Below are 22,565 nucleotides of genomic sequence, written 5' to 3'. Positions count from 1 at the left end.
ATAACAACAATAATACAAAATGTTCTATTTTTTTTTTCTTAAAGCAAAATAAAAACATAAGCATTTATCTAAAATTTGTAATAGGTATATCGTATATCTAAATATAACATAGGTAGTAATAATAATATTATCAGTCTCTTTTATTTAAAATTTAAAGATCATTTAAAAACATGAAGTTATTCAATAAAAAATAAAACTTCATAAAATATCAAAATATTATAATATTTAATATTTGGCTAACCTCTACTTGAATTTATGCAGAATTCAAGTTAGTATTAAATGCGTGTAAAAATATAAAATTGTTACCATAATTTACAACAATTATACTAAGAGCATAAAACAAAAAAAAATAAAAATAAATGAATGATATGTTTTTTTTTCATTCAGTAGTAAATGTATTTTTAAACTAATTGAGATTAAGTTATTTCATGATCTTTTCAAAAACATACCATTACAACCTTGATTTTTTTTTTTATATATAAAAATGTTAACTTGAAGTTTTACCCCATTGTGACTACCCTAATTAAGAAAAATTAACTATCACGGAATATTCTTTTCACTTGAATATGCCATGATTTGTTAAGACTAATGTCAATTTAGTTACTACAATCTCACCAATATATTAATAAATTAAGTTATTGATCTCGTTAAATTAAACATTACAAATCAATCACTACTACTTTATAATACATCTACAAAGTGGCGAGTTATATATTTTTAGTGAGATTTAAATTTGTAATATTCAAGTAAAGCACAAGAACCATAACTTTTTATCTTAACCGCTAAACCACTAGATAAAATTTCAAAAAATATCAAAAGAATATAATATTTAACGTTTATCGAACCTCTATTTGTATTTATATCACATTCGAGTTAATATTAGATATTTATAATATAAAATTATTATAAATTATTATAATAATGTCCAACAATTACATTAAAGAGCATAACAGAAAAAAAAAATATTATTTTTTTCTTATTTAGCTGTAAATTATTTCAAACTAATTGAGATTAAGTTATTCTCTAATCTGTTAAAAAACATACCATTACAACTTTTCTTTTTCTATAGGAAAAAAAAAAGTTCAGTTGAATTTGTACTATATTATGGTTATCTCAATTAAGAGAAATCTAACTGTCACGAAATATTTATTTTACTCGAATACATCATTACTCACAGAGACTAAATCAAATTTGATTATTACAACTCCACCAATATATTGATAAAATAAATTTTTGATATTATTAAATCAAGTATTATAAGTAAATTACTGTTAATCCATAATACACTTATGAAATAGAAATGTATATGTTCTTAATGAAGTTTGAATTCATAACCACAAATATCTTAATCACTAAATTATTGTATTTGTAGTGACCATTACATCCTTCTCACTCACTTCAAAAATAAGTTATTTATGTTGAAATGAAAAGGTTTTTTTAAATAAAAAAAATCATTGCAATATTACCTAAATAAATTAAAAATTTAGACTGACTTATAAATCAATATTTGCATAAGAATTTAATGGTATGTTAGTAATAAGAATTTAATGTTCTTCTTTGCTTCCTTCCTTTTTCTTTTTTTCTAAATTTCCTTTGCCCTTTGGAAGAGCTTAATAGATTTAGTGATCTTGATAGATTCACAAATTGCCCTCTCTTCCAATGCATCCACGTTTCAACACCTTATCGTCCTCCAGATAAGTGGCTACGCTTCTCCCTATACACAAGATAAAATTCACTCTCTTTCCACCGTTCGTTATTCTCCCCCAAAATCTCAGCCGTCCATCCCAATTTCATCTCCAAATCCTCCAATCATAATTGAAAGACTTCAACAAAAACTCTACACACCCCCAATTGATCATTCCCCTCTCCGTCTCTTTCTGTCAAGCTTCAATCAACAACAATGGCGGCCCTCCAACAAACCCCAATCTCACTCCAGTCCAAGCTTCCACCCTCCTCCACTTCGGCACGGATGCCGAGGAACGTCTCTATCAACCTCTCCTTCTCCTCCACCATCCCCTCCCTCCGCCTCTCCTCCCACCAACTCCGCTCTCACGGAGGCGCCAAGATGTCTGCCACCGCCGCCGGAAGCTATGCCGCCGCATTAGCCGAAGTGGCGAAATCTAACAACACCATGGAATCGACCAGCGCCGACGTTGATAAGATTGATAAAATCTTCTCTGACCCCCAGGTTCTAGAATTTTTCTCGAATCCGACCGTGGATGTCGAGAAGAAGCGACAGGTGCTCGATGAAATTTCCAAATCTTCGGCCCTCCAGCCCCACACCGCCAACTTCCTGAACATCCTGGTGGACGCGAAGAGAATAGACATCATTAAGGAAATCGTGAAGGAGTTCGAGATGGTGTACAACAAGTTGACGGACACGGAGCTGGCGGTGGTGAGCTCGGTGGTGCCGCTGGAGTCGCAGCACCTGGCGCAAATCGCGAAGCAGGTGCAGAAGTTGACGGGAGTAAAGAATGTGAGGATCAAGACCCTGATTGACCCGAGCTTGGTGGCTGGGTTCACCATTCGGTTCGGCGCTTCCGGGTCCAAGTTGATTGACATGAGCGTGAAGAAGCAGCTGGAGGAGATTGCTGCTCAGCTAGATTTGGGTGACATTCAATTGGCTGTGTGAGTTTGGATTTTGTAATTCAATTGGTAAATTCTTGATGTTTGTCAAATACATTATTACATATAAACTTGAAAATTTTTAATTTGTGTGGAGAATTCGGAAGGAATTTTGGAGAGCAACAGGGAATTGTGTATTAGTTTTTAGTGGTAAAAGTAAATTTAAGCTAAAACGAATACAGATAGAATCGTAACAACGTATATTATAAAATTAATTAAAAAATAAATTTTTATATTTAATTAATAATATTATCAAATTAGTACTAGATATTTAAACGCTAAAAATAGATAGCAATAAAAACTAATGATTCAAATTATGAATTTTTTAAATTTTATTCTAATAATTTAAATTATTTTGTCTTAAATATTTTCAATCATTAATAAATAAAATATATTTAAATATAAATTATAGAGTGTTTATGTATTTTTAATTGATCCAAATTATAGACGGTGATCAATTTGTCAAATTGAAGAAAATAAGACCTTTATCATTTTATCTACAAAATATAAGCATTAAAGGTATGCTAAGACTCATGTAATGAAAACCAATAATATACTGATTTAATTCTTATTTTTATTAAAAAATTACTGAGTTTGAATTTCACTATTATATAAAGCTCATTATTTTTCGTCAAATTCTTGATGCTTGATTCAATGGTTATATGATTTAAGTTATAAGTATTTTGATAAAATTATGGTAATTAAATTATACTTTGTAGTGATGGATTATTATGAATTTGACAAAAAAGTATTTTATAACAAATAAATTTTTTTAGTTACGATAATTATAATGAATAAATATCTAATTTAGCATTTTTTTTTAAAGAAAACTCTCATACAACAAAAAGTAACAAAATTATTTAATTTAATTATAATGATAAAATTATAATTCTCTTGAAATTTATTTTAGAAAACTCTAAGTTTAAGTTCAATTTATATTTGATTACACGAAATGAAATGGAAATACAATACAAACTTAAAAAGAGAATTTGAACGGAAATGAATTTTAATTATAAGCCAGTTATATATTTTAATCAAATTATGTGAGAATATAAATATATCGTTGTATAATGGATTTAGTTATATATACGAAAGTATCAATTATGATATTATTCTAATCATAAATAGTCAAAATCTAATTGAATACTTCAAGTGAATGTTCAATTGCTAATCATTCAAACAATTTGGGACCCGAATGAATGGTAAGTGGTTGCCGAGTTGTTGTCTATTGCTTCCGCTGGCCTGCAGCTTTGTCCACACAATCAATCGTTTGGTTTAGAAATGACTACCACCCCTCCATATCCTTATATTGCCTGAGGCAGTTTCGAGCTAATTAAAGACCATATATGTAATATAAAATTATTACATACAAATTGAATAATTCAATCTATTTTTTTTGTTAATACGGATTATCTTTAAATCTAATAAAGCCCAGTATCCATTGGGCTTCCTAGCCCATCGCCAAACACACGAGAAGTCCACGTTACGCCGCGTTTTGCCGTTTGATGCCGACACATTCAACAGCAAAACCGTCAAGGGGGCGACTATCTTTCTCTGCGCGCAAACCCAAACGAGCCCCTGAATTAAAAATAAAAAAGAAGCCAATGAAAAAATCCTTCACGGATAAGCAAACTCCTTAGCGTTCCCTCCCCTGTGTTGTCATCGAAAGGAATGTTACTCCGCGTAGCAGGTTAATTTTCTTCTCTTCTTCTTCTTCCTCATCTCATATTTTATGTAATTTTATTATTATTATTTTTTTTTATCTCATAGTAATCTCTCATTTTAGATTAAACCTGAGATCATACAGGTTTTCAAATGGTAAATAATTTCTAGTGATTAATTGTCATCTTCTTCCCCTATAAATATACACTGCTTACAGACAGTTAACAGCTTCAAAATCAAAAGTCTCCTTATTTGTTTGGTGTATAAGTTGCGCGATTGGCTTGTCTTCTGATCTTGTTCGATCATGTCGGTCCTCGATTCCTTCTTCAACAAAGGCTTTAAAGCAGCTAAATGGTGATTGATCTCTCCTTATTCTTTTGTTCTTTCTATATGGATTTTATTTTCTTTAAATTGTTAAATTACTTTTTTGAGATTGCAAATTTGGATGGATGCTGAACTTTCTCAGGGTTCTATTTAGTTTCTGAGAAACTGTTGGAAAGAAAAAAAAAAAAAGAGCAAATAGAGAAAGCTCGCCATGGTAGTAGTCGAATCAAACACTTTTTCCTCTTGTCCGGGTTGTTTTGATATAATCGCAGATTACTTGTTTCTTTATTGTGAGAATCAAAGCAATTAGGTTTTAGGGCTTTTTCTTTTCCTCTTTTCTTTCGTTTTCTCGGCAACTAAACAGATTTGACGGTGGATCGAGTTTGAAATGCTATTTCAAACATGAAGACCAATTGCTTGCTTTATGTGTCAATGTTGGACAATTTTCTCTTTTCCTCATCATCCAAGTTGCAAAGATTAAGAGTAGTGTCAATTTATTTTTTTATTTTTTGCTGTTTTGCAGTAAAACCCTACTTAAATTGACAATTCCGCGAATAAGGTTGCTTAGAAACAGGAGGGAGATTCAGATAAAGCAGATGCGTCGCGACATTGCTAAGCTTCTTGAGACTGGTCAAGAAGCAACTGCTCGTATTCGGGTATAACACTGTTTTGGAGGAACTTCATTTAGATTTCTTAAACAAGTTCTCAATTAGTTTTCTATTTCAGGTAGAGCATATAATAAGAGAAGAAAGTATGATGGCTGCTCAAGAGATCCTTGAGCTATTCTGCGAGCTTATTGCTGTCCGCCTTCCAATTATTGAGACACAAAGGTTAAGACTTAGATTCCTTGTACAGATTTTCTTTGTATAGCTAATCTCCTTATATCTCTGTATTTTGAATTGTTTCTTTAGATGTTTCGTTCTAAAACTTTTGACTTCTCATTCAGGGAATGTCCTCTAGACTTGAAAGAAGCAATATCGAGCATTTGTTTCGCTGCACCCAGATGTGCAGATCTACCAGAGTTGCTGCAGGTTCAAATGCTATTTGCCATAAAATATGGGAAGGAATTTGTATCAGCTGCAGCTGAACTCATGCCAGATTGTGGTGTTAATCGCCAGGTTTCGTTAATTTAATCTTTTGGTTTGAACTTAGTTGTTTGAGCAAATGCTTATGTACATCTTCACATGTGCTCTTCCTTTGACATTTTCATTTCGTCTAATTTTTTTGTTGCAGTTAATTGAATTGTTATCTATTCGTGCTCCTTCCTCTGAATTAAAATTGAAGCTTCTAAAGGAAATTGCTGAAGAGCACGAGTTAGATTGGGATCCAGCTGCCACTGAAACTGAGTTTTCCAAAGCACATGATGATTTGTTGGTTGGCAATATTCTTATACTGCTTTAAATATTTTTGCCCTCATCTTGTTCTCTGTAATGTATTCTCTCTATTTCAGAATGGGCCGACACAGTTTGTCAGTGGTTCTAAATTGCCATTACCTAAAGAGAAACACGAAACAATGTCCTCCTCTGCTGAACCAGCATCCAATGAACATCCTGATACCGGTGCAGAATTTGACCCTCTAGATTTTCCTGACGTTCCTAAGGTGTTAGTAAAGCCAAGTCCAGTTGCATCAGCACCGGCAGTGACTGCACCTAGGTCACCTGCTTCACACTCCGAAGAAACTGATTCCGAATCATCAAAACATTCTGGAGTTTCTGAATATAAATTGCAAGAGTCACTTATGGAACCTGAAGATTTGTTCCAAGAAAGATCAGTCTCTGACAAAGACGAAAAGCTGAATAAGCTTGGTGGGGACGAAGATAAGCAGTTTGTGCCATTCACTTCACCCCCAGCGGTTGCTTCTGCATTATTTTCTGCGAGACATGGAAGTTCATCACCTGCCCCTTCAAGGACAACAAGCGATGCAAATGTGGACTTGCAGGATGTTATAGCTGCTGCGGAGGCTGCTGCTGAAACTGCTGAGCGTGCAGCAGCAGCAGCTCGCTCAGCCGCAAGTCTTGCACAGGTCAGAATTGCTGAACTTACAAAGAAAAGGAATGATAAGGTCTCTGACAGTACATGTGAGAATCCATTTTATACAGGTAGTCCTGAACAATCTCTGACAAAGGAGAAGCCACAGTTTGGTCAGCAGAACTGTCTTGGTGATACCAACAATGTTCTGGAATCCTTGAGTTGCTCTGAAATTCATGAAGGGCGTCAGGAATCAGAATCCCCCAACATTCATTCTATTGAAAAACTCAAAATGAGTTTTGATTCTCCTACTTTGGATGAGCATTTTCATGATCATGATCCCGCTGATCGCCAGCCACAGAGATCAACCTCCATGGATGATGATTCCTATTTCTCATACCCAAATTTGTTTACTTCACAGAATTCAAATCTTGGGTCTGGTTCTCATCATTTTACAGACAATACGCGATCCAATTATATTTGACTCCTTTAAACTTTGTTAATCTCATTCCTTAGATCTTGCTGGTGGGTGGATTTAATTTTTTCAAGATTTCTTGTAAAGAGAGAGGTTTGTAGCGATTGTATGATATGCCTATATTATGCCTGGTATTGATGAATTTAGCATAAACATTTTCCGTTTACAGCTGCTTTTAGATTACCTGACAGGTCATATGTCTATTGTTGTGAGATCGAGAAGATGATATATAAAAGTCGCGCTGCATGGCTACCAGAAAATAAAAGCTTTTCTTTTCGCCTTTTATTTACATTTTTGCGATTATTTTATCTGATAATGGATTTAAAATCATCAGTTTGATTTAAAAAACACAAGCATGTTGTTTGTTAAAAATATATATACCTTGAAACCTTTGATTTTGTATAGTTATCAAAGTACTAGTAAGTTACCGAAGTTAAATTTATTTCCCGTCAAAAGCAGGTAGTTCATCCCGAAATTAGAACATTTATGAAAATAATTCTTGCAGTTTTACTCCAACAAGCTTTTTAATCCTACGCCACCGTACTTGCAAACCGAGGAGGCTTGCTTATAAGTGAGTTAGCAATGGAGTAAGTCGGCTAAAATGTAAATTGGCTTTTGTATTCCAAAAATACCCTCTTCAAGAAATATAGAATGGATGATTGAAATGGGAAATGTAACATTAGAATTGGATATGATTCTTTTAATTATTTTTATTAAGGTTTTGCTGAAGCTTTACTTTCCAATAGTAAGAATGGAAGTTAATCATTAACATAACAACTGTATTTGGCATAAGAAATACGATTTCTTTTTTCATTTTTCACAATAAACAAAGTAAACCAATGATAACACCCATAAAAACAAATAACCACGCAGAAATCCTTATCCCATTCCTTGTTATTCGCCAGGAAGAAAGAAGTCCTTGACATAAAAGGGATAGACAACATAAATCCGTCAGACGTGTTAAAAATCTACTGATGACAATCACCCCAATCAGATTTTAGACTACGTTCCAAGATGTCTTGGAATAAAGAACAAATTTCAAATTCTATCAAATTTTATTAAAATTTTAAAATTGTCTTGGACCTAAAATATTGTTTTTTTTTATGATTCTATAAAAAATTACAGTTTCATAAAATAAATAAATTATCAAATAACTTCTACAACCAAAGGTAGAACCTAAGTTCATTTGCTACTATGTTACTCTTTTTTTTTTTTTTTTTTTTTTTTGTTTCCGTTACATGAGGAAAGAGGGTCATTACATATTCCCACCTTACACAAGCTACTAACTTTTCCCGTCCCGCAATAGATCTGTAACTTTTGAGGATCAGATTCACGGTACACTTTCAACGAAATTTCATGCGGACCATAGGTTATGCTTTCACCAAACTGGGCGTACACAAATGTAAACACAGACCTTTTTATCTTTTTGAGATAAGTAAACACAGACCATTGCTGGTCAAAAGATCTAGAGGAGACCTAGGGGAGGGGAACCATCTGCCCTTGCCATGTCAAAGACTGATTAGAAATTGGGATCAAACTTTTTCAACATAAAAATACAATTAACAATTAATTGAGCTGCCGCAGTCACATATATCAAAAAACTTCATGGCTGGCTCAGTCTAACTGCAGCAGAAGATACAAATTGCACCTCAACATCGAGACTCATATGCACAAATGTAATGAATACAATGCAAGCTAAGCTTACAGGAGACAAAATGAGTGGTCATTTAATTTAAAAGAAAAAGGGAGGAAAATTAAGATGAGAAAAAAAAAATAGTAAACCTTTCTTCTCTTTTTACTGTAGCTGTGCTAGGTCACCTTGGACCAGATAACTCAACTGCATGTAGATTTTCTGTTGAGTCAACAATCCAATCAGAATTAGGATGAGGAGCAAGTTCCACCTCCTGACGAAGAACCTCCACCTTTTGCCACTCGTCCCATCGCTCGGCCAACCCATCACCTTCAAGCATTCTGACCACTTCTGACATCTTTGGACGATCCATTGGGGAGCCTTGTGTGCATAGCAGTGCAACCTGGATTAGTTGCTCCACCTCAGCATCTACGTAGTTTTTCTGGAGGTCAGGATCAACTAGCATTTCTAACTTTTTCTCCTTCAGAAGCCCTTTCACCTGAAAATATGTTCGGCTGAATCAGATGCTGGACGATAGCTCATGGTTATAATAACCATCGTGTACTATATCTTAGGTTTTTCTTATTAGTCATGTCAAATGTCGAGTTTTAAGTGTTAAGTGCAAGCTCATGAAATGAAACTGCCTAGGACATTGAAGTCAAAATCATCAAACATCTTATACATCAAAGGAAGAGAGCAAGCCTACCCAATCAAGTAACATGACATCATCGTCATTTGCAAGCCGTGCAAGATCAAATGCCCTCTGCCCAGTGATTAGCTCAAGAAGCATGATTCCATACCCAAAAACATCTGTTTTCTCTGAGGATTTGCCAGTTGAGAGATACTCGGGAGCTATATGCCCAATTGTACCACGCACAGCAGTAGTAACATGAGTATCTTTGTAGTCCATAAGTTTAGCCAAGCCAAAGTCCCCAACAACAGCCTCAAATTCCTCATCCAACAAAATGTTTGCAGCTTTCACGTCCCGGTGAATGATCTTTGGATCACAGTGATCATGCAAGTAAGAAAGACCTCTAGCAGATCCTAAAGCAATCCGCTTTCTCGTTGGCCAATCAAGTGGAGGTTGTGATGGAGGACGTTCTAAGAATGCAACAATAAAATATGAGTGGGTGGCTAAAGATGGAAAAAATTATTAAATATTCCAGTATAAACAGAACAGAAACTGGAAGAAATAGAACAGCAGAAACAGTCACAAAGAAATCAGGGAAACAATCAAGCCTTCAAGAAGCAAGGAGTGAGAGTCACCTCTTAAACATGATGCAACACTGCCATTAGCCATATATGGATAAACAAGCAATCTCTCAGTTGGTGTCATACAAAATCCACGTAATCGGAGAAGATTTCGATGGACAGCCATGCTTATCATTTCTACTTCTGTCTGAAACTGCAGCTCCCCACCAGGAGTACGCTCTTCTTTCAGTCTTTTTACAGCTACTAGTGTACCATCAGCTAGACGACCTTTGTAAACCTTACCAAATCCTCCTCTACCCAAAATGTTTTTGTTGCTAAAACTGTCTGTTGCGACTTGTAATTCCCGCAATGAAAACCTCTTAAGCTGCCCCAGATGGACTTCTGGATCCTCTTCAGCTGCACAGTCATAAAAAAAGTGATAAGTAAGTTTGACACAAGCTTTGATTCCTAATTTTGAAGTTACAGCACTAACCAGGTACATCAAAAAAGAATTCTTGAGGTTTCCTCCTACGCCACCATGCGAAAGCTATGGCAGGGGCAGCAAACAGCAAGGCAGCACCAGCAGCAACTCCTCCAGCAATTGCACCAGTGGCACTATTCCCACCTGAAAGTTGACATCGTAGAAGTAAAAGACCAATTACACCATCTTCTCCACCAAAAACACCATGACACTACCCTTTAAAACAGAGGTTTAACTAATCAGACAAGAGCTAACAATACAATGCGAACCCAAGATAGTAATTCATATCTAGACAGATTCAGAACTCAATCAGATACACTTTTGGAACTGATACAAGATCATCACTAAAGAAAAAAGAGTACTGCTCTTGCATAATGCGATATGCTACTGGGAGTAAATAATTAAATATACTGTATAAAAATTCTAGTAAAAGAAAATATAAAATATTTATAGCTATTGATGTGTTGCTACAAAATTCAATATAATAGCAGTCCGATTACCTGGGGAAGAAATTGGAGGTGGGGGAACAAATGGTGGAGGAGGAGAAAATGGTGGAGATCCTGGGCAGGGGCGTCCAGTAACCGGACCACATAGATCCAAGTTGTTGGCAAAACTGCAGATGGGAATAAAACATTTATTCTTCATGTTCCAAACCAGTCAGTAAACAAAATATAAACCGGATAGCCTCGGAATAACCTAATGGGGGTGAACAGTGAAAAGGAGCCATTATCAGGAACTACTCCAGAGAGATGGTTGTTTGATAGATCCCTGCATTGCCCAATATGACATTCAAGTCAAAACAATTCCTCAAAGATAGAACAGTTTTTGAAACAAAGGAAAAAAATCAACTTAGTACTCACAGTACTTGAAGGGATGAGATATTAGTCAATGACATGGGAATTGGACCTGTCAGACTGTTGTTGTTAAGCCGACTATCCTTACACAAAATTGCAACAACAAGAGATGTTAACAACTGAACCAATCAAGAGACATTGCTCTCAAGCAAACTTTTTGATGCCATACTGCAAACAATCATTTCAAACAAAACAATTATATACAAGACATATATACACATACACATATACAAAGGATTTAGATAATCCTTATGACATAATTGTTCCTACTCCTTTTACTGATTTTCGTTTCCTTTAATAAATTTTAAAATCAAGAGTATAATGAAACGTGAAATAAAATCCATGATTCAGAAATTACAGAATTAAATGTCGATATGATACAAAGTATGATGTCTATATGTACATTTGCAATAAATAAGCCCAGTTTGGGGTAGAAATACATACAGAAACCGTAATTTCGAGAGTTTTCCCAATGAATCTGGAATGGGACCACTGAAACTGTTCAAGTAAAGATCCAGGCTCACCAAGCTTGTCAGATTCCCAAGATCACTTGGAATAGGTCCACTTATGTTGTTACTGTAGAGCTCCCTGTCACCAAATATCAATGCAGGTGAAACGTGCGCAAAAAGGATTTTATATATAATGATAATAATAATAAGATATCAAACATTTTCTTAAAAATAAACTGTCACAGTATCATAAAAACAGCACATTTAGTGTTACTTCCTCACATATTCGAGGCCAAAATGAATGCATTTCCAAATGATCTCCTTAGGAAAATTGACATTTAGAAAAATAAAATTAAAAACATATGACATCGCCCAAGCCTGAGCACCACTACCCAACAACCATTCCGACATAACTATTGGCTCTCAAGAGTTTAATCTCAAATTATTAGTTGTGTGACTTGAGCCTTTATAAGAGCTAAATAATCATATATCTTTTTGATGTGGGATTAAGATATTACAATCTCCACCCTTCAAATCCTTGATGCTCTCATAAAGGTCATACATCATAATTACAGATCATAATTCAGAAGCCCACAAGGTCCAAGATCGCACCACTAGCCCAACAACCTTTCAAACCCAAATTACTGGCTCTCAAAAGCTTAAACTCAAGTTATTGGTAACATGTGACTTGAATTTTTATACATAACTCAACAATCAACATTTTTCTAATTGAGGTATTATATCTAGTGAGCTGAAGAAGCTACATAAATTATTTAGCAGTATCTTGATAAATTTCAACTACTATCTGCTAGAAATTTCCCAGTGACCAAGGAACATCTCCTTAACCAGTGTACTCAGTACATGAAGCTCCTTGTTTCCATTTTCTTAGAGAATTCACAAAGATCTACTATATTGACATCACGACAACTTGAAGGTGGCATGAATATCACTCTAGTTCAAAAATCACAACTTCCATTCTCAAAAACAGCTTCATCTGATTCAAGTGTGCAAATTTCATAATTTGCCTCCTCTAAATGAATGAAAAGACACCAATCTTCCTGAATTAGATGTACACAGAAATATATTCTCACTTTTATTTGAAAACAGTGATGTCTAAGATTCTATATAGGTGTTTGTTCTTGCCTTTAATTGATGAAAGTGACCACTTGTATATATAATTGAGTTGTACTCACCATGATTTGCATGAGATAGCAAGAAAACTTATATGTAATTTTTAAACCATCTTATAGTGACTCATCCTTAAAATTTGTCCAAAATTCCTAGCAACATAGCTATGATCATTTGCTTTCTTCTCATTCAGACCAGCCAATCACTTTCTTTGCATGAAGAAGCTGAATGTCCCAAATCAAACCAAGAAAGAAAGTAGGAACTTATGAAAGACCAGATGAATTGCACAAACACAGGACCATCTTAACATACAGAGATTTAATAAATTATTTGAAACCAACTGCAGGACTTACAAATACTGCAAATTTTTAAGCAGGCCAAGCTGTGGAACCAATTGGCCAGACAGAGCCGCATTCCCTAGATCACTGAAAATTCACATAAAGGAAAATGTCAAGGTATTCTTTGCACGGAGAGATATAAAAGTATATCCTGAAATTAAACCAAAAATATAAGGCGTAGAAACCTACACTCGTATGACACTATTATCATTGTTGCATGTAACATGGAACCATGTGCAAGGATTGACAAGAGTGGGATCCCAACTTTGTAAGACATTGTTTGGATCATTGAGGTTGGTCCTTAGGCTATGTAGTGCATCACCTGTTTCAATATGCAATCAAAGACAACAGGGGCCAAAATTAAGAAACCACACTCAGGGCCAACCTATATGCAAATGACAAATTATGATTATCTTCTGATGGATATTAACTTCAAAACCAATTAACAATCCAGAGTTAAAGAATTTTTTTTTTAAAAAAAAAAACTGACTTTTCTTTCTTTAAAAATTACAGCAAGTTATGCTGAATGTAAATCCCACGTGTTCCAGAGTAGTGAGATGGCTAGCTAAAGAAACGGCAATGTTCATGAGATAACATGCGCTTTTAACAGTTGACATAATACAGTAAGGTTTCAGGAAATTAAAGACGGTTTGCAAGGAACGGTTGAAAATGCCAAAAATGGTGATTACTCTCCGCCACCTTCACAGTATCATCCAGTCGTCAATAAAACATACGGAAAGTAGAAATACATAGTAAACCTAGAGTCATAATCGCAGGATTTGATAAAGGCATACTCCAAAAAGAAAGGCAGTTGTCTGAAGGAAATATTCTCAGAGAATCCAAAGAAAAAGAAGCTCATCACAAGTAAAGTCATAACGGGTACAACTTTGTAGATTTTTCTCTGTTGTGTACTTTAAAAGATCAATACGCATCTCAATGAAATTATCATGTTTAATCTAAACATAAAAATGCATAGAAATCGGGAGAAAAACCAACCCAGATTTAAACCCAGAAAAGAAAACAAAAACATCAAAACAACGGCAAAAATAACCATTTATCGCCTTCAAATCCTGAAACTAGCTCCAGAGAACTCATCTCTTTCTCATTCTAAGAATCAGTACAAGTTACAGAAACAAATTATCATACTATCAAATTTCGAAAAAAGAACAATGAAAAAATGAAAATCCAAAAAAGTCAAAAAGCTAAGCAAAAAAAGACATAAAATATCCGCACAACACAGGGACGCACCTTCCATGTTAGCAGAGCCAAGCCATAATGGATGCAGCAGGAAGATCAACAAGGCTAAACTAAAAGCCCCAACTCTGGCCTCCATTTCCGACATACTACACTACACTGTCAGCTTCTCTTTCTCTCCAATCAGCTCAGATCCAAGCAACAAGATACATCCCAACATCAACATGACCAACAGCAGCAAAACCCTAGCTCCCAAATCCCACCATTATCGCCCGAAAATCACCTCAATCACAGCATCCCCCTGATCTCTCTCATTAACAACACGAAGCTAAGAGGTAAGCAAAAAAAAAATCAATATCACGCGCAGCAGTGGAAAAAGAAAAATGACAAACCAGAACAAAATTCGGGGAATGATTTTTTTTTTTTTTGCTCAAAACATTTTCTCGTTTGAACTCCACTTCTCTCTTCTCCCTTCTCTCTTTTCTCTCCCTGCTGCTTTTTGTCAACAAAAAAATTTTACTTCTCCTTTGTGTGTGCTCTTAATAACTCGGACCTTTCTTTTTTTAATATAAGAAAACTTTTTTTTATTTTTATTTTTATCAAAGTACTCGTTGAATTTAATTAAATAATTTCCTAATATATCAATTATTATAATCTAAATCACTATTTCGCTTAAAAAAATCTAAGTCACTAATTTAAAAAATAATAATTAATGATTTTAAATTTATCTTTTCAGGGAGAAAATTATATTTTTCTCTTTTTATTCTTTTTCATACTATTATCTCTTAAATATTATAAAGTGTACCAGATAACAATTAAATAGCAAAATTTTTTATGGTATTCTATATTTTAAATAAATCTAAATAATCTTTTTCTTGTATTATTTGATATATGTGACGAATAATACGATGAAATTAAAAATTATAAAACTGTTATATTAGCAGCAATAAATTGGTAAAGGGCGAGATTATTATTTGTTTTTCTTTAATTTTTGTTATTTATTATTTTTGAGTTAGGCGTGCAGTGAGAGAGATCGTGCGGTCTGCCCGAACGGTCCTGTCCGGTGCCCGAACGCAGTCAAAACGCCTTCGCGCTATATCGTGGAAAATGACGTGACCGGGATAGGGATCAATTTAGCAATGCCCCCGTTTTCGGTCAAAATGATGTGGGATCCACTTTTTGCCATGTCAGATTCGGTCTAAATTAATTAATTTTCCTTTTTTTTTCCCCCGCCTCTATTAATCATGTCTATGTGCTGTCCAGTGGATCTTCGACCCAATTTAATTAATCCTTTCACCTGTCTACTTTTTACCTTGCGCTAATTAATTCAGTTATTTTTTATTTTTATTTAATTCAACTTTCTTCTTTAATTGATAAATTAAATTTTGACTCCAAAATTATTATCCTTGCTTGTTTAATAACATAGTAATTAACTAATTAATTATTTTTTAACCAGTGTAAGAAAATAAATTGAATAAAAATAAAAAACAATAAAGTTATATATATATATATTAGTTTCAACTTCAAATATTGGATAAATTATTTTGCATATTCACGTAGTATAAAAGTTCGTAGTTCATATTACATTCTAATTTAATATTATAAAAGTATTTAAAATTTTTATATTTAACTGATGAAAAATTACATAAAAAAAAATTCAAATGCTTAAAATAAAAATAAATTACAATACTAACAATTAGCTTTCGGACACAGAATTAAATGATTTTTTAATCAATAAAACAAAATAATGTTAAAACCCTAAATTAAATAAGTGCACTCATTAAGATATTTATATTGATTATAAATAGTAAAGTATGAAGTGGTGAGGGAAGTTGGTACATATATATTATATATATATATATTATATAATATTGGCGGGCGAGTATGAAATTGTGGAATATGTAGATATGTGTATAATTATTTCTTTTCCTAATTAATCCCTAGAAAAAAGTCCAAATCAATAATATTTGGTGGGACTTAATCCACGTCATTTAAGCAATTTACTTTTCCTAATCAAAATCAGGCTTTGAATTGTTGACTATTATATCGAAGACATTTAAAAAATACAGAATCAACTCATTCAAGCATGTTTTATTTATATATATATATATATATATAGTGTGTATTATTAGTATTAATAATATTTAATACTACTATTTCATATAATCTTGAGATGTTGCAAATTCCCTTAATAAAAATCATGCCGCCTTTAATTTGTTTGACTTCCATAATGACAACTCCAACACATTCTTTTTAATTATAATTAAAGAAAATTCTACTTTCTTTTTCTTTTCTTTTTTTTTTCTTTTTTTGACAAAAGTTAAGCGTGACTCAATCAATATTGTCTTATGTTTTCTTGTTTACTAGTCAATTTAAGCTGATAATAAAATTTGATTTTAGCAAATTAACTCATTTAATTTAAGCATTAATTTTTAATACTAAAATAACAATATTCATAAATTCATTTTCTATTTCATTTATTTCAACCAATTATATTATTTAATTTAAAGATATTACTTGCTTCATGTATAAATTTATTTCATAAGTTACCTATTTAATAGGTAATTAAACTAAATCCACTCATTTTTTACTTCAAACGGATGAACTTATTTTACCAAATCTTAATTAAATAATTAATTTTAATTTGATATATAATTTATTTAAATTCTAATATAATCTCATTCAAAATTTTATTATTATATTAAGCTTTTGTCATATATAAATTGAAATTTTAATTAAACTTAAGTTTATAACCAATTGGAGGTAAAACTATACTCTTACTACTACAATAAATATGCCTATGATTAATGTTTTAAATTCAAATTTATAATAACACTATCTAAATTAATTTGTCACAAAATAATATTGAGTATGTTGAGCTTTTACTGCAATTAAAACATTAACATATGTTTTTAACCTATGTAAAAAAAAAAAATTATTTAATTTAGAAGTCCAGAAGTCAACTTGATCTTAAATTTTTAATAAATAATTTGATTGTAGTACGAGAATACAAAATGACTAATTTGACATTATCATACATTGATATTATTATTTAATTATTTTTTCATCTCAAATCTAATTCCAGTATAATAATAGCACAGTATTAATTCCACTAGCTAAATTAAATTGTACAGTGATATATATGATTACATTTTATAACGCAGTACTTCATAACACCTGATTGATTTAGCTATATTTTTCATAGAGTTGGGCATTTGGCTCCACTAATTTCCTATATCCATTTGAATAATGTGCATAAATTTTTCTCCTTACAAATTTATACCTCAAAGAAGCACTTAACATTTGTTATATCTTAAAAACTATTTAGTACTCGGTTAAATTATATTTTACAATAAACTATTAGTTAATCTTAAGGTTATATTTATAAGAAAGTCATGTATTGTATGAAATTCATCTAAAATTGTACATATTTTAATTAAAAAATAAATTGTGTTAATAAAAATTGGATCAATATAGAATTAAATTAATTTATTATGAATTTTGCAAAATATAGTTCAAAATTCATATGGATTAAAGTTATATTACTTTAAGTAAAATTTTCATTATGTATATTATAGTTAGAAAAAGTGTGCTAGTGTTGGTTAGTTAGTTAACAAGTAATTAACAACTAAACTAATTAGAGCTTTCTAATACCCTTTATATAGATACATTCTTGATAATAGTTAAGTAATAACATATAGAAAAACTTTTCATTTTCTAAATTGTCGAGAAATGGTATCATAGTAGTGGCTCTCAAAATTCATAATATATTTCTTCTGCTTTTTTACACGATAAATATGGAAAACCTTAATCATTTGTTCGCTTCTTCATAAATGGAAAAGGTTGTCATTGGTGATCCACAAAGGCTTTACCATCTTTATCATTCTAGTGGTATAGGACTTGTATTAGTCTCGCAACAATCAATTCGAGCTACTTATGCTTCTTAAAACAGAGTGATGCTAATCACATTGTGAATTAAAGACGAAATGGGTTTCATTGATGGTTCAATCACTTGACCAAATAAAACAAACATGAATCTCTTTAGTGCTTGGTTAAGGAATAACAACATTACAGTTTCTTAGATTCGTAATTAAATTTTGAGAGAAATCTCTGCAAGCATCATTTTTATAGACTCGACTTTTGAGATATTGATTGATCTTAAAGATAAGTTTCAACAATTCAATAGGCTGAGAATTTTTTAATTGAAACAAGACTTGATAAATTATGTGTAAAATCAAAACTTAGTGAGTGTGTATTATCAAGATTAAAGACTTTATGAGAAGACTAAGGAATTTCAAACCTTCTTGCACCTTTAGTTGTTATACGTGTGGAGCTGGCAACTTGAACAATTATTTTCATATAGAATAAGTCATGTCCTTTCTAATGGGGTTGAATGAGTTATTGCACAAATTAGAGAACAACTAGTGATTAAGTATTTGATTTATTCAATTAATAAAGTTTTTTTTTTTTTGTTACTCAGAAAGAACTTAAAGGAACATTTTAACTAAAGAAACAGAGAATATGATAGGTTTCTTAGTTAAAATGATAATAAAAAGTTGTCTAATGACTTTTCTAGTAATGATAAGTACCAAAAGAATGAGAGGTTGCACCGTATGCACAAAACTGTAAGTGTCATGCACACATCGTGGAAAAGTGGTATAAGCTGCATTATTTTTCCTTTGGTTATAAGTAGAAACAAAAGAATATATTAGTGAATAAAGTGATGAGAAGTGTTTGAATAAATTTATAAGGAATGACAATAAGTAAAATTCAGCAAATAAATACTATAAAATTTGCTCTAAGATGCATAAAAATAATCACATAAAGACACAAAGATTTTTAACGTAGAAAACTCCTTTAATATGAATGATAAAAATTATAAGATCTCTCCTGGTCAAAGTAAAAGAACTCCACTATAAAAAATTAATGTTTATAACAACTACATACTATCGCAATAATCCTCAAGTAAAGTCTCAATAACAACTCAATCAAACAATAAGAGATAAATAAGGTAATAGAGAAATATCACTAAAATAGCTACTATTCATACAAAACAGATACGCTTTAGATTTTTCAATCTGATTTTCACCATTCAGATCAAAGAACAATCTGTTCCGAACATGTTCACCAAAATTCAGCTTAATCAGATTACAAATAACTGTCTGATTGGATAAGAAAGTTAAATTGGTCATCGCAAAAAAAAAAAACGTGAACAGTAACTTCGAACCATAAATACCAAAAATTTAGTCGTCTACAATCGATCTCCACCGTTCAAAATGAAGAACAATGAGTCATTTAAATACTCACCAAATTTAATTTGATCGGAGCACGGATGACAGTCTGATTACTGAAAATTTTGAAATTAATCTGATGCAATTTTTCAGCAAAAAGGTCTCATTTTCTCTCTACTTTTATTCTCTTTCTTTTTAGTAGCTAAAAGATTGTTTTCCCATCAACTTAGGGTTAAAGTTATATAAGTTGAAAACATTAATAGCCATAATGGGCCAAAAGAAGTAAACTCAAACAACATGGATTTTTCACATTGGAATAAGCCCAAACCCAACATAAAGTTACGGCTCAAGTTTTAGATAGTTAATTTGGTATTGTTTTAGTTTATTAATTTGTTAATGCTAGTAAGCTAGAGGGTGTGGAGTTAGTGATTTTGTTAAAACTCTTAATCCTTCATAATATCAATAATTAGTGGCCTTGTTGTCAAGTCACTTAATATCTTTATTCATATTTGTACAAATGCAACTAAATTTATGTTTATTAAGCCTATTTATACTTTTATCCTTTTGTCAAACAATATAAAAGTCTTATTTGATCTGTGTGGTAATGTTTTTATTAATAATGGCTTGGTACTCAAGATGTTTTATTCATCCCATAATTTACATATAATTTATTTGATATGATAACCCTTATAATTGATCCCTTGTAATTGATTTTGAGTCTTCTAGTTCCTATAAGGGTTGTGTCTATAATACTTTACCATCAACACCACTTTGTCAGTCAACAAGGTTAGTTAGGTGACTACTCATCTCAGAGATTTTCATTGTAATTTGATTCCTCATAAGACAGGTCTTGATGATGAGAAGTCATATCCTCCCTTTACATGTATAACTTATTTGCGTTTCACAAAGCTTTTACTATGGCTATTTCTTCTAATTATGAGTCTCAATTTTATCATCAAATAGTTCTTTTTAGTCATTGGGGGGAGGCGATGAAATAAGAATTATAAGCCATCAAATCTAATTAAACTTGGTTGTTCCCTTACCACTTGGGAAGTATTTTATTAGATGTCGTTGGGCATACAAGATTAAATATAAAATAGACTGATAAATTAAAAGATAGAAAGAAAGGTTAATTGCTAAAAGTTATACTCAATAAGAATTTATCAATTTTACGAAAACCTTTTCTCTTATAACAAAATTGGCCACAATTAAAGTCTTGTTTGCCCTAGCATCAAAGATGACATCTAACATAACTTGATATTGATAATACGTTTTTTAGATAAAGATCTATTTAAAGAAGTGTACATGGATCTTCTTCTTAGATATAGGAGAAATGAGGAGAATTATCTTAATTCTAATAAGCTAGTATGCAGACTTCATAAGTTCTTTTATGGACTCAAACAAGTTTTTAGGTTGTGGAATTCAAAACTATGACAATTTCTATTAAAGTATGATTTTTAGTAGTTAAAATCTGATTATTCTCCTTTCACTCAAGCTAGTTCCTCTTCTGTTACTATGGTAATATATGTTGATGATATTGTTGGTGTTGACCGTTCAATGCGTCATATTTAGTTGGTTATTATTATTATTATTTTTGTAGTTACAATTCAAGATGAAAGATTTGGGAACTATGAGATTTTGGGTTGGAGATTGCTAATACTTCTAATGGGATTAATCTTTCTTAAAGGCATTATGCACTTTAACAACTTGAAAATGCTGGTATATTGGCTATTATGTCGGTTGTTTTTATATATGGACCCTAAGACATATTTGAACAGTTCTAACTGTGAGCTATTATAAAATCAATCATATTTAGAAAATTAATTAGTCAATTGCACTATTTGACTTTATTCTATACTAAATATAAGTTTTGCACTTCACATATTAAGTCATTATGTTTCTGCACCAAGGCAACCTCATTTGGAAATTGTTCTTTATTTTCTTTAATATTTAAAGGGTAAGTCTAACCAATGCATATTTTTCTTTACAGATTTATCACTTAAATTACCAATCTTTTCTAATTCAGATTGTACATTTTGTCCTGATTCAAGAAAATCAACCATTGGTTTTTGTGTATACCTAAGGAATTTTTAGTTTCTTGGAAGTTGAAAAAACAATTTATAGTCTTGCACTCATTGTCAAAAATATCATTTTTTTTATACTTAATAGTTAATTCATCTTTTTACAACTACAATAAATTTCCAATATTTGTTGAACACATTAAGGATTGTCTAATAATTGGTTCCAACTACAGGCTCCCTAATTTCCATTTTACCAAAAAGGAAATATAAAAAATTTAAAAAATAAATAAAAAGTATTAATTAAAGTAAATGGCATATCTTAATTATTGATTAAGATAATAAAAAACGGTAAACATGTATTGTTAAAAAGACTTCACGTGTGCATTACTTTATTGAATAGCATGATGGTGATGGGTGGTGTAGGTGTGGCATTCAATAGTCCGTAGTGGGACCCACTCGCTACTCACCCATATGCGCTAATTTTTGGAGAAGCTTCTGCGCCGCGCCCTACCTTACATCATTTAACACCTGCAACCTTTTCAAACAAATTTATATGGGGATCAAATTCATTAACATAATTTTTTACTCCTATTTTTAACTACTTGTAATGTCATAATTGAATTTTAATTTTTTTTTCCATAATTTTAATTTTGAACATAAGTATATTTTTATTTTTATACAATTATGAAAATGATAATTTTTGTGTTTTCTCTTTATTTTCTACAAAGTTTTAAAATTATAAGAATTAAAAACTAATCTTAATAATTTATTTTTACAAAAATAATTAATTTTTTATCGAAGCGAATTTATATGGTCTATTTAAATCTTTTCATGGTCTAATGAGACATCTAAATGAGCAAGATAATCTATACGATAATTCATTTCAAAATTACATTATTATATTGGACATAATTATAACATTTGATTGTCTTGAAAAAAGTAACTCAAGTAATATATGATCAAATCCTCAATCTACAAGAGTTTCATGATATAA

General features: G+C 31.8%; 3 protein-coding genes across 4 annotated transcripts; 2 read left to right on the top strand and 1 right to left on the bottom strand.

Annotated features, from left to right (window-relative positions):
- The first annotated feature begins 1,672 nt into the window (after positions 1 to 1,672).
- Positions 1,673 to 2,711, top strand: ATPD (F-type H+-transporting ATPase subunit delta). Its single transcript, XM_022040273.2, has one exon. It carries the CDS (start codon positions 1,901 to 1,903, stop codon positions 2,630 to 2,632), a length of 732 nt encoding a protein of 243 aa, XP_021895965.2. The 5' UTR covers positions 1,673 to 1,900; the 3' UTR covers positions 2,633 to 2,711.
- Positions 2,712 to 4,155: 1,444 nt separating this feature from the next.
- Positions 4,156 to 7,220, top strand: LOC110813300 (Regulator of Vps4 activity in the MVB pathway protein). Of its 2 annotated transcripts, none has more exons than XM_022040373.2 (7): positions 4,156 to 4,315; positions 4,505 to 4,641; positions 5,135 to 5,267; positions 5,338 to 5,441; positions 5,558 to 5,729; positions 5,845 to 5,985; positions 6,062 to 7,220. In XM_022040373.2, exons 2-7 carry the CDS (start codon positions 4,592 to 4,594, stop codon positions 7,061 to 7,063), a joined length of 1,602 nt encoding a protein of 533 aa, XP_021896065.2. In that variant the 5' UTR covers positions 4,156 to 4,315; positions 4,505 to 4,591; the 3' UTR covers positions 7,064 to 7,220. The 2 variants fall into 2 exon arrangements, with proteins under 2 accessions (XP_021896065.2, XP_088076665.1); XM_088220539.1 differs by having other exon boundaries at positions 4,170 to 4,315; positions 4,509 to 4,641.
- A 1,350-nt stretch (positions 7,221 to 8,570) lies between these two features.
- LOC110813265 (somatic embryogenesis receptor kinase 2) lies at positions 8,571 to 14,860 on the bottom strand. The gene is made up of 11 exons (XM_022040323.2): positions 14,374 to 14,860; positions 13,315 to 13,447; positions 13,141 to 13,212; positions 11,655 to 11,798; positions 11,217 to 11,288; positions 11,053 to 11,124; positions 10,857 to 10,969; positions 10,369 to 10,500; positions 9,951 to 10,292; positions 9,391 to 9,785; positions 8,571 to 9,183 (listed from the first exon to the last, which is right to left on the bottom strand). Exons 1-11 carry the CDS (start codon positions 14,465 to 14,467, stop codon positions 8,869 to 8,871), a joined length of 1,884 nt encoding a protein of 627 aa, XP_021896015.1. The 5' UTR covers positions 14,468 to 14,860; the 3' UTR covers positions 8,571 to 8,868.
- Positions 14,861 to 22,565: the final 7,705 nt, after the last annotated feature.

Source organism: Carica papaya, chromosome 1 (genome assembly GCF_054855325.1).
Source record: "Carica papaya isolate Zhongbai chromosome 1, ASM5485532v1, whole genome shotgun sequence".
In the NCBI taxonomy this organism is placed as follows: domain Eukaryota; kingdom Viridiplantae; phylum Streptophyta; class Magnoliopsida; order Brassicales; family Caricaceae; genus Carica; species Carica papaya.
This window is presented reverse-complemented; position numbering and strand designations above follow the sequence as displayed.

Coding starts and splice junctions, on each gene's coding strand:
- ATPD (XM_022040273.2), top strand. CDS start 1,901: ATGGCGGCCCTCCAACAAACCCCAATCTCACTCCAGTCCAAGCTTCCA.
- LOC110813265 (XM_022040323.2), bottom strand. CDS start 14,467: ATGTCGGAAATGGAGGCCAGAGTTGGGGCTTTTAGTTTAGCCTTGTTG. Junction 13,213..13,314: donor GATAATAGTGTCATACGAGT/GTAGGTTTCTAC, acceptor GTGAATTTTCAG/TGATCTAGGGAATGCGGCTC. Junction 11,125..11,216: donor ATCTCATCCCTTCAAGTACT/GTGAGTACTAAG, acceptor TGGGCAATGCAG/GGATCTATCAAACAACCATC.
- LOC110813300 (XM_022040373.2), top strand. CDS start 4,592: ATGTCGGTCCTCGATTCCTTCTTCAACAAAGGCTTTAAAGCAGCTAAA. Junction 5,268..5,337: donor AAGCAACTGCTCGTATTCGG/GTATAACACTGT, acceptor TTTCTATTTCAG/GTAGAGCATATAATAAGAGA. Junction 5,442..5,557: donor CCAATTATTGAGACACAAAG/GTTAAGACTTAG, acceptor CTTCTCATTCAG/GGAATGTCCTCTAGACTTGA.